Genomic DNA, 11,411 nt, shown 5'->3' on the forward strand with positions numbered 1-11,411 from the left:
GTGGTAAGAGGGCCCTGTCTCCCTCCAGTCTTGCGACCCCTCGTAGGTCGCTGGCTAGCTATCCTCTCTAGAGCACTAACCAGCCCCATTGTAGTGTCTGTGCACTACAGCAAGGGCACCCTTCAATGAGGAGGGGGGAGGGAGCGCTGCGCACCGCGTGAGCTCACGACGTCAGCTTTAGAAGAGCACAGAGATTGAAAAGGCAAAAATAATGTGTTTTGGGGTAGGTCTCTTCAGTCCGGCAAGGGGAGAAGTTGTAGTGCACAGGCACTACAATGGGGCTGGAGTGTCTTAGAGACGATAGCTAGCTAGCGACTTACAAGGGGTCGCAACACTGGAGGAGGACAGGACCCTCCTGATAGGATAAAAGTATGAAAAACTGTCTATGAGTTAAAATGCATACTTGAAATGTGTGGAAATTGTGTGGAGACTGGGGCTGGCGATAGCGCCGGCGCCAGCGCAGGCCTCCTCCCCATAGGACCCAGGAGGCGAGCTCCCAGAGTGGGGCGAATCGAAGAGACATATTTGAAACGCTTAAGAATTGTTGTATTATGATGGAATAAAGCTATTGTGTCCGAGAAATGGGGCTATGCTAGGCGCGGTTTGTAGGCTTGCTCGAGGCGCAGGAAGCAGCGTAGTCGCAGCAGTATTCGCCGCGCACTACACTTGTACTCCTCAAAGCATCGAAATTGCACACAAGGTGTACAGGGCGTTGTATCCTCGGCAGAAGAATCCTTCTGGAGTCAATAGTTTTAGGAGCGACTTAAAGAAGCCGGACTTTTTACAGGTCGAAGATTGTCATTATCTGAGCATCTCCCTTCTGGCTGCGGTTTTCGCCCATTAACCAACGCTACAGATGCGGGCAAGACTTTGTCTCCTCTGGATGTGTTCTCTCAATAACACATACATCGTTAGCATCGGAATTTTATGTTTAAACTGTGGCTCTTTGGGTCCTGCATGATAGACGGATTTCATGCAGGGTAAAGAATAACGGAAACAATGGGGACGACGTTGGATCTAGAAGTTTATGCCAATCAATTTTCCACAGACTGTCTTTTATGTAAAACGTACACCAAAGAAAGAGGTAGGTAACCCACAAAAGTGCGCAATTTCCTGGGTGGGCGAGCGGCCAGCAAGAAGTGAACACAGGAGCAGGGTTGCATATTGGGCTTGGACGTCGTCTCAGCTTATTCGTGCGACAATTTTAATTTCTTAAGGCCACTTTTGAAGGGAAGTCATTTGATTATTCCGTAGGGATCAAGGGGCAGCTTCTGGATCATTTCAGCTTGGCAATCAAAGCGAGAAAAATTACACCCCGTCTGCTTAAAATTTTCCCGTGGCAACGACTTCACCAAGAACGACAATCAAGGCAGCGGAGCCCACTGTAGCCAATGCTGTGTAGCACACTGTCGGAAACAGCAGCAGGAGATTTGGGAACATTGGGCTGGGCCGCAAAAATTGAAAAACCCAAATATGTTGCCTTGGGTGTAGTGTACAGCGTTCCCTGCTGCTACTACGTTTTTTTCTGGAGCGCGAATAGGGCGCCCTTCTGACAAATCCTCTACATTCGACACATACCTCACAATCAATACCAAATAATCAATAACCCTCATCCTTCGAGTCTGCCAATCGGACCTTAAAAATCAAGAATCATAGTTCTGACTCCGTTGATCCGGTTGGGGCCGGTCATCGCCAGCCCCAGTTTTAGGCTATTCAAAGGCACTCCTAGTTTACACATGTAGTCTTGCTGGTAAATTGCCTTACTGCGTTGCTAGTAAGAAGTTTCTGCACTCGTTTTGCATGCTAACACATTATAGGTCACCAGCTAGCTCTGCTCTGAAAATTACCAGCAAGCGCCACCGGAGTGCCTGCGCAATATACTGGGTAGATATTTGCCGCCTCTGGCAGCTTTTACATGAATTGCAGTTGGCCTGACTGGCCAATTGCAATCTCCATGACTCCGGGGGTAGCGGCGGCGTGGCTCATAGTCTTACCGTCGGGCCATAGGGTTCCTCATATTCAAGGAGTTTTCTATTTTAAAAAGTGCGCTTACTTTCGAATGAAACTTTGTGCTTCACCGTTAGTCTCTTACCTCCAACATTCCTCTTACATACTACTGTACGGACCTAAGAAGCTCTGGTGCCAGCTGCATTGAAGTTAACAGCCTGTAACTGGAAAATGTTCAAAGCTGGTGAGGGCATTTGCTGAGTGGGCGAGCTGGAGCTCAGCCTCTTGCTGCCGGGGATAGCAGCAAAAAGTACAAACACAAAGTCTCTCAAATGGTCTTAAAATATATTTTCCTTGATTTCAAATAAAGCAGAGGATTTAGCGGCGAAGTGTTTGCCCGTGTGGGCAGCGGCGTCTCCAGGGAGGAAGTTGCTTTTTAAGTGTTTAAGGCGCAAAAACTTGGCAAAAAAGTGGCTCAAGTGTCAAAAATATCGACAGATTAATTGCAATTACACTAAAATTCTTAGAACTAGCAGAGCTGCTTCTATAAATGACATTTTCGCTCAAACTGCGGCACCTCGCGGCCCCTGAAGCCCAGGCTTAGCCCAGGCTTTAAGCTGCTGCGGCACTCAGGGGGCCCCCTGGGGGTTTTCCCCAACTTCAGCTGCTGCCACTCTAGAGCTTAGCAGCAACTAGGGCCTTGGAGGCCTCTGAGGCCTTTTGCTGCAGTGCTGCGCTGCAGCAAAAGGCCGCAAAGGCCTGCGGGCTCGCAGGCCGTTTGCTGCAGCGCGGCGCTGCAGCATGTGCTGCATAAGTGGTGTGCGGCACATACACCAGTTTCTCGGGCCATTTAAAGCCCAGGGGAGCTGCTGCTGCTGCTGCAGCTGCTGTTGGAGCAGCGGGGAGAACTGCGTGCTGCTGCACTTGGTGTGTTAAGAGTTTCTCTGGAGTTCTTTTTGCTTCAGTTGTAAAGCACAAGAAGCCTGAGTTGATGGGCCTGCTGTTTCGTCGCAGGCTTCATTGCACTAATGCGGGTTTCGGTGTGCGAGTGCTCCCCGAGGTCTGCGGGGGCTGCAGCGGGAGCAGCAGCAGCAGCAGCAGCAGCAGCAGCACATATGCAGAAGCACTGCTGAAAGCTCTTATAGACACACAGCTGATGCCGTTAAATTAGCCGCAAGAAGCTGCAGCTGCGCCCCACAACAGCAGCAACAGCAGCAGCAGCAGCACCTGCACCACGGCGCCAGTTGCTGCTGTGCAAGCTCAGAAAAGGAAGGCACCGCCGAGCACCATCCCGGGAGCTCTGTGCTGCCATTTAATCCTCATTTCGAACGGAAATTTGATTATTTAAATAAGTTTGAAAATTAGATAAATAAATTTGTGCATTCATTCGGCAGAGTCGGCGCAAATCGAACGAGAGAAGGTGGGGTGAATCACGAACCGCTCCCTCCAGCGCCTCCGTGCTTTCCTTTTTTCCTTTTCGTCGCTCTTTTCGTTTGAAGGTTCTTTTCAATTTAATTCAATTCAGTTTCTTCATCCCACTTCCTCATGCACAGACCAATGGTTAACCACTGGCCGCAAAAGGGGGCCCCGACGGCCGAAGTCGAAGCGCCCCTGGCTGCCGGCGGCGGCGGCAGCAGCAGCAGCAGCAGCAACGCCGAAGCAGCAATACCTGCTGCTGCTGACGCCACTGGCAGTAATCATACCTCTGCTGCTCGCCGTCTTTTGTTTCTCTGTCTTATCCTCTGTGCTGTCGCCTTCCCGCTATCTGCAGCAGCGGGAAAGCTGAAGCAGCTGCAGCAGACCAGGCGGGTGGTGGCGCTGGAGCAGCAAGTGCAGCACCAGGAGAAGCAGATGAGACACATGCTGCAAGAAAGCAAAACGAAACTAGAGCAGCAGCAGCAGCACCAGCAGCAGCAGCAGCACGAACTGCAGCAGGAGCTGCAGCAACGGGCAGAGCGCGTGCAGGAGCTCGAGCAAGAGTTGGAGGAGCTGCAGAAGCAGCACGAGGAAGAGCTGCAGATCCGAGAGCAGCAGCAGCAGCAGCAACAGCAGCAGCAGCAGCAGCAGCCTGAGCTTTTATTAGCCCGCCAGCTCGTGCAGCAGCTGCAGCAACAGTACCAGGAACTGCAGCACAAGCTGGTGCAGCTGCAGCAGCAGCTCAGCAGCCTCCAGAAGCAGCAAGACCAGGATAAGCTGAGCTTCGAGCTGCACTTGCATCAGCAAGAATTGCATTTGCTGCACCAAGAGCTGCACAATCAAGTGCAGCGGCAGCAGCAGCAGCTGCAGCAGCTGCAGCAGGAGTCGGAGCAGCGGAGGCAGCTGAGTCGCCAGGAGCAGCTGTGGCAGCAGCACGCGAAGCAGGAGCCGCCGCAGTGGCTGCTGCAGCAGCAAGGCCTGCTGCAGCAGCAAGGCCTGCTGCAGCAGCAAGGCCTGCTGCAGCAGCAGGGCCTGCTGCAATTCCTGCTGCAGCTGCTGCAGCAAGGTGGAAGTGACAACTTGCAGCTTGCTGCTTTGTTCATTGAGTCTCACAGTTTGCTGCAGCAGGTGCAGCAGCAGGAGCAGCACGTGCAGAGCCTCCGTTTGCGGCAGGACGAGCTGCAGGACAAGCTGCAGCAGGTGCTGCAGCAGCAGCAGCAGCAGCAGCAGCAGCAAGAGCTCCTGCAGGAGGAAAGCAGCAGCAAAATGCCTGGAGACACAGGAGAACAGCCCCAGGATTCTCCTGCTTCTCCCCGCAAGCTGCGCGCCCAGAGCCTCACGGGTAAACCCTATGTCCCAAACCCTAAACCCTAAACCCTAAACCCTAAACCCTAAGCACTGACCCGCCAACTCGAAGTCCCAAGTCAGAGTGTCTTCTTTGCTGCTGAAGAGGTGGTTTGGGTTTTGCGTTTGCTCAGCTAAGCCGTCGCTCAGTGTAGCAGGAGTTTGCAATCTAGGGTTTAGGGTTTAGGGTTTAGGGTTTAGGGTTTAGGGTTTAGGGTTTAGGGTTTGGGGTTTGACTGTGCAGGCGAGATTGTTGTGAGGGCCGATGAAACAATGTGCGCGTGGATGTTTGACACTCTGTTGTCGCACTTTGGCGTAAGGCTGCGAGGTTTGAGGGTTTAGGGTTTTCTGAGGGTTTAAAGCTTACGACTTGCTTCGAGGGTTTAGGGTTTAGGGTTTAGGGTTTAGGGTTTCGGCGCTGGAGGAACTTTCTCCCCGTGAAGTCTTCTGCGCTTCTTCCCTCTGCAGACGTGGCGTTTAGGGTTTAGTGTGTGGGTTTCGCCCGCGGGCTTCGGGCGAGGGTTTAGGGTTTAGGGTTTAGGGTTTAGGGTTTAGGGTTTAGGGTTTAGGGTTTAGGGTTTTGCGGGCAGCTGTCGCGGACTCCGCCGTCGCCGCCGGACTCGGTGTTGGCGCTGCTGGAACAAGGTGTAAGTACACCTGCTTTTGTGTCTTGGAAAAAAAAAGACAAAAAAAAAGATTTTTCAGAAGCAGATTTGGAGCTGAGAGGATGCATTGGCTCCCTCAAACCCTTGCCCATAATGGAACTCAGTGAGGGTTTAGGGTTTAGGGTTTAGGGTTTAGGGTTTGGGGTTTAGGGGGAGGGTCTGGGGTCTGGGTCTGGGGTCTGGGTCTGGTGCGCTGGCTCCCTCAAACCCTCGCCCATTGTGGAACTTAGTGAGGGTTTAGGGTTTAGGGTTTAGGGTTTTGGGGTTTAGGGTTTAGGGTCTAGTGCGTTGGCTCTCTCAATACCTTGCTCATTAGGGTTTAGGGAGCGGCGAGACGCATTGCTAGGGTTTAGGGTTTGTGCGTTTTACTTCGCGGCCAAGGGTTTGAGGCTTATTTTCCAAGGCTTTTTCCTCAGGATTTAGGGTTTAGGGTTTAGGGTTTAGGGTTTAGGGTTTGCGGTTTGGGTGTGCAGAGGACTATGCGCTAATTAGCGCTCTGCAAGACTCCCGGTTTGACCCAATCACTCCGGAAGAAATCCCAGATCTCGTTTGCCAGGTTTCCTTGCTTCACAGCTTCGAGGTTAGGGTTTAGGGTTTAGGGTTTAGGGTTTAGGGTTTAGGGTTTAGGGTTTAGGGTTTGGTTGAAGGCGGGACTGGGGCTTCCGGACTCTGAAAGGCAGCAAGGAGCTTCCATTTAGCTCGCTGGGGTTTAGGGCTGCGAGCTGAGGATTCGCAGTTTCGCGTTTAGGGTTTAGGGTTTAGGGTTTAGGGTTTAGGGTTTAGGGTTTAGGGTTTGTGCTGCAGCCGGGAGTGGACGCCTATGACTGGGAAATTGGCGTCCACGGCATCACCATTAAATTCACTGTGCCGGGACCGAGGTGATCCTAAACCCTAATCAGTGCTAGGGTTTTTAAATCTGCAAAACCCTAAAACACTATTTTGTAAACCCTTCGAGTCCCATCTCCAAACCCTAGTGGCAGCAAACCCTAGCAAGCAGCGCTGAAACCCTAAACCCTCGGATCTGGGAAAGATGCTGTTTCTGCGCTGGTTTCCACAACAGCTGAAGCTCTGCCCAGATCCTGGGGATTAGGGTTTAGGGTTTAGGGTTTAGGGTTTAGGGTTTGTGCATGGACGAAGCTCTAAAAGTCACCTTCTAGGGTTTAGGGTTTAGGGTTTTGGCGCAGGGGCCGGACTTACCAGGCGACCTACTTGCCGGAAGTGGCAGCGGAGATGAACATGAGCAAGGAAGAAACGATTGTTTCGCTGGTACGAGGGTTTAGGGTTTAGGGTTTAGGGTTTAGGGTTTAGGGTTTAGGGTTTAGTGCTCGTCCCTCTCGTCGAAGCGAAACCCTCGTTTGCATCGGCGGAGTGCATGCAGATACTGTGCTTGGGAGGTTGGGGGCAGTGCAACCAGCCGGGGTAGGGTTTAGGGTTTAGGGTTTAGGGTTTAGGGTTTAGGTTTAGGGTTTGCGCGAAGGTGCGGAAGGCGGGCTACACGCGAAGCCCCATAGACGCAGACTTGATAGCTAGCATTTCTTTGGAGCGCTACAAGTCCTCTCGGGCGCAGCTGGACTACAGGAGTTACGTGGAGAAATATGTGAAAGAGGACGAAGAAATGGTGGTTTAGGGTTTAGGGTTTAGGGTTTAGGGTTTAGGGTATGGGGTTTGGGCCTGCGCACGCCGCCGCCGCCGCCAGCCGCTGAAACAGAGCCTTCCAGCGCAAACGCACGCAGCCTTTGAGGTGTACGTACACCTGGACGCAACTGAGGTGTACGTACACCTGGATGCAACTGGGGTGTACGTACACCTGGCTGGAGTTGAGGTGTACGTACACCTGGCTGGAGTTGAGGTGTACGTACACCTGGCTGGAGTTGAGGCGTAGGTGCAGCTGGGTGGCGCTGCGGTGTACGTACACCTGGGGGAAGCTGAGGTGTACGTACAGCTGGCGGGCGCTGCGGTGTACGTACAGCTGGGCGGGCCTGGGGTGTACGTACACTGCGTGCTGCCAGCGTGTGCATGCGGCAGGAAAGGAGCCTTTGCGAGTTTAGATAATCTGCGCCTGTCCCTCGGGCCTGCAGATAATGAAGAGAAATAAAAAGCAAAAGAATGGACGCAGTGCATGCGCATGCATGCGCATGCAGGCGCATGCATGCGCATGCAGGTGTGTCTGCGCGAGTGTACGTACACCCGAATGCATGCGCATGCGCGCCCGGAGTGTCAGCAACGAAGGATTTGCATTTGCTGCTGCTGCGGTGTACGTGCATGCGGGGACTAAGATAAATAAAAATGAAATAAATGTTTATACTTTGTTTTGCTGCACTAATAGCGCATGCGGATCTGCAAAAAGGAACTTTAATGCAGCTATTTGGACTTTTGCATGCATGCACTGTTTGGAAGAAATGAAATGGGGAAAGTGGCCGACTCCGCACTAGCTTGCTGCAGCGTGCATGCAGTGTACGTACACCCGAACTGAGCACCTGTTCTGCGGCATGCATGCAGTGTACATACACCCGAACTGAGCCTGTACAGCGAACTGTCTTCGCAAATTCAGAGTTTGTTCTTGTTTGAAATCCCCGGGTCTTCATTTTGTGCTTTTGAATGCATTTCAATCCAAATTCTGTCTTGACTTTGGTATTTTTCCTGCTGCCGTGCATGCGGAGAGTCTTGCTGCTGCTGCTGCTGCTGCTGCTGCAGCAGCGGCAAGAGTTTTCTTTGCTTCCCCTCTCTCCACCTGCTGCTGCGCATGCACTGCGGTGTACGTACACCCCGTGCGCACAGCGCATGCACGGCACTTGCCGCAACTTTTGAAGTTTTTGAAATATGCACTTTTGCACTTCTCCAAAAAGACATTATTTGTGACTTTTTGCGATTTTCGAGAAATCAAAAGTTTGTTTGCTTCCACTTTTTCCAAGTGCAAAAGCCCCACTTGCATGCGTTGCTGCAGATCTCTTTATTCTTCATTTTGTTCGTTTTATTTTCCATTTTCTTCATTTTTATTTTCTTCAAAAAGTGCTGCAGCAAAGTGCTTTAGTGCTGCTGGTGTACGTACACCTCGGCCCGCCCTTTCCAAACTTGCCCAACGCAGCTTCGCTTTGGCACTTTATATAATCTTTGCCATTTCAAACACTCAGAGTCTTTGCTGGTGTTGCTGCTGCTGTTGCTGCTGCTGTTGCTGCTGCTGCTGCTGCTGTCGCTGCAGTTGGCTGCTGTTGTTGGCTGCTGTTCGCTGCTGTTGCTGCTGCTGTCGCTGCTCTTCGCTGCTGTTGCTGATGCTGTGGCTGCTGTTGCTGCTGGTGCGGCTGCTGTTGGTTGCTCTTGCTGCTGCTGCGGATGCTGTTGGCTGCTGCTGCTGCACCTGCTATTTGCTGCTGTTGCTAGTGCTGCAGCTGCTGCTGCTGCTGTTGCAGCGAGCCTCTTTTAGCTCCGGAGGGCTAGGGCGAAAGCTCTTCAAGCTGCTGGCAGCCACAGCTGCAGCAGCAGGTGTGGCCTACAACAGCAGCAGCAGCAGCAGCAGCAACGGCAGCAGCAGCAGCAGCAACGGCAGCAGCAGCAAGGCTCTAGTTGCAGCTAACTCGACCCAAAACCCAATTCAAATCCCGCCATAAGTTCAAAAAAAAGTGCTGTTGCAGCAGCAACGTTAGAGCTGCAGCAGCAGCAGCGGTGGTTGCTGCAGCGTTTGCTGCAGTAGCAGCGGGTGCTGCTGCTGCCACTTCCGGACTCGGAGCAGCAGCAGCAGCTGCTGCTGCTACTCTGTCACATTTGAAGCAAACAGACATATGTCTCAGCAGCAGCAGCAGCAGCGCTGCAGCTTCTGCTGCTGCTGCTGCTGCTGTCGGTGTTGGTTTACGAGTTGGGCGCAGCGTGTACTGCTGCGGCTGCTTCTGGGTTTGCTGCTGCAGCTGCCGGCGCTGCTGCTGCTGTTGCTGCTGCTGCTGCTGCTGCTGCTTTCGCTTCAGCTATTGCTCTGTCAAATATTAATTTTATTTCTCTGCATTTGCAGTGACGCAAAAGAGCTTCTTGCATGCGCTGCTCCACCGTTTGCGCAAGCACCAAGAAAGCCTCCTGCAGCAAAAAAAGGGTTTAGGGTTTAGGGTTTAGGGTTTAGGGTTTAGGGTTTGGAGCTGCTGCGCCGCGGCTGCCGCCCCTGGGCCGTGCTTCGGGCGGCCAGGGCTCACGGCGTGCTCGCACTGCACCGGAACCCTAGACGTTAGGGTTTAGGGTTTAGGGTTTAGGGTTTAGGGTTTAGGGTTTAGGGTTTACTTGGAGCTGCACTGTCTTATTCCATTCCTTCTCATATAGTCGAGCTATGCGCGCTCTTGCATTTGTTAAACTTGTGCGCAAGTTTTCTTCAGACTGCAGGCACAAACCCTAAACCCTAAACCCTAAACCCTAAACCCTAAACCCTAAACCCTAAACCCTAGCCCTAACCCTGGGTGTGAGGGCCCCAAAAGGCGCTGAGAGCTGCAGCAAACGGCGCCGTTTGTCCAAACCCTCCAAACCCTAAACCCTAAACCCTAAACCCTACAAACCCTGACCCTTCTGGGCCAACCCCAAGCGCCAAACCCTAAACCCTCAAAACCCCAAGACCTAAACCCTCCAAACCCCAAACCCTAAACCCTTAAAACCCTAAACCCTACTTGTGGCCGCTCATTGAGCTCCGCCTGCTGCTCCTCCGTGTCTTCCCCGCTGGCGAGGCGCTGCAGCAGCTGCTGCACTTCCAAAACCCTCGCATTCTGTCGCTTCCTGCAGCAGCAGCAGCAGCAGCAACAGCAGCAGCAACAGCAGCAATAGCAGCAGCAGCAGCAGCAGCAGCAGCAGCAAGATTAAGACCAGCACGGCCACGGCGCGCCACGGACAGCTCCCAGGGCCCAGGGCTCGGCTGCTGCTGCCCCAGCACGAGGGTTTAGGGTTTAGGGTTTAGGGTTTAGGGTTTAGGGTTTACCTGCTGTCTTGGGCGTCTCTGATGGTGAGAGTGCAGTCATTGGCAAGTGTGAGGGTTCGGTGCAGCTGCTGCTTAAAAGCTGTGTCTTCTGGTGCTGCTGGAATTGCTGCTGCTGCTGCTGCTGCTGTTGCAGCATCTGCAGCAGAAGGATAGTGCAGCCGGTACCCATCCAGTGTCTGGGGGCCCTTCACCTGCAGCAGCAGCAGCAGCAGCAACAGCAGCAGCAACAGCAGCAGCAGCAGCCACGCATGAGCATGAGCAGCAGCAGCGACTGCTGCAGCAGCATAAACTGCTACGGACGCTATGCGAGATGCTGCTGCGCCGCACCTTTTCAAACCCTAAACCCTAAACCCTAAACCCTAAACCCTAAACCCTTTGCGCTGGCAGCGTCTTAGAGAGCAGCATTTTGGGGACGGAACTCTCACCGATCTGCCCTCGGGTGCATCTGCGGCTTTGTGGCTGAGGCGCTGCTGCTGCTGCTGCTGCTGCTGCTGCTGCTGCTGCTGCAGCATGAGCTGCTTGGGGACCTGCGGCAGCTGCACATCCTGTCCAGCCAAAACCCTCATAAGAGCTTCGCAGATTTCGGGGCCCCCAAAAGTGTCTCTTTGTTTGAGGATTTCGAGAACTCTTTTGAATTCATCCAGTCCATTTGCTGCTGCTCCTGCTGCTGCTGCTGCTGCTGCTGCTGCTGCTGCTGCTGCGCAGAGGCTCCGCAGCGGGTCCAGGCACAGCTGCAGCAAAAACGGGGCCCCACAGCTGCAGCAGCGCTGCAGCACATCGTTGACCACGTACAGCAGCAGCACGAGCTGCCCCGAGCCTGCTGCTGCTGCTGCTGCTGCTCCGCCCCCAGCAGCAGCAGCAGCAGCAGCAGCAGCAGCCTGGATCTGCGCCTTCAGAGCAGCAAGACAGTGGTAAACTGCTGGCGAATGTGCTGCATGCACGAGAGCAGCAGAAAGCCCCTGAATGGATGCGCTGCTGCTGTCTATACACCCCAAACCCCCCTCGAAGGCCCGCAGCGCAGCAAAACCCTCAGCAGATAAAGCAGCAGCAGGAGCGAAGGGGGGGGCCCCCGGGGGGAGCCTGTGGGCGTCCCACAT

The 11,411-nt window shown here is 53.5% G+C and overlaps 2 protein-coding genes across 2 annotated transcripts; one reads left to right on the plus strand and one right to left on the minus strand.

Annotated features, from left to right (window-relative positions):
* Window positions 1-3,492: 3,492 nt before the first annotated feature.
* On the plus strand, window positions 3,493-6,999 carry ENH_00056950 (hypothetical protein, conserved; the record flags this gene model as incomplete). The annotated part of the gene is made up of 8 exons (XM_013581708.1): window positions 3,493-4,705; window positions 4,952-5,022; window positions 5,298-5,354; window positions 5,523-5,601; window positions 5,846-5,952; window positions 6,177-6,250; window positions 6,557-6,638; window positions 6,850-6,999. The coding sequence occupies 8 exons, from the start codon at window positions 3,493-3,495 to the stop codon at window positions 6,997-6,999; spliced, it is 1,833 nt and encodes a 610-aa protein (XP_013437162.1).
* A 2,216-nt stretch (window positions 7,000-9,215) lies between these two features.
* Window positions 9,216-11,411, minus strand: ENH_00056960 (hypothetical protein, conserved; the record flags this gene model as incomplete). Its single annotated transcript, XM_013581709.1, has 5 exons — window positions 9,216-9,434; window positions 9,633-9,725; window positions 10,010-10,115; window positions 10,315-10,505; window positions 10,740-11,411. 5 exons carry the CDS (start codon window positions 11,409-11,411, stop codon window positions 9,216-9,218), a joined length of 1,281 nt encoding a protein of 426 aa, XP_013437163.1.

This window comes from Eimeria necatrix, genomic scaffold (assembly GCF_000499385.1).
Source record: "Eimeria necatrix Houghton genomic scaffold, Enh_scaff479, whole genome shotgun sequence".
Lineage (NCBI taxonomy): Eukaryota > Apicomplexa > Conoidasida > Eucoccidiorida > Eimeriidae > Eimeria > Eimeria necatrix.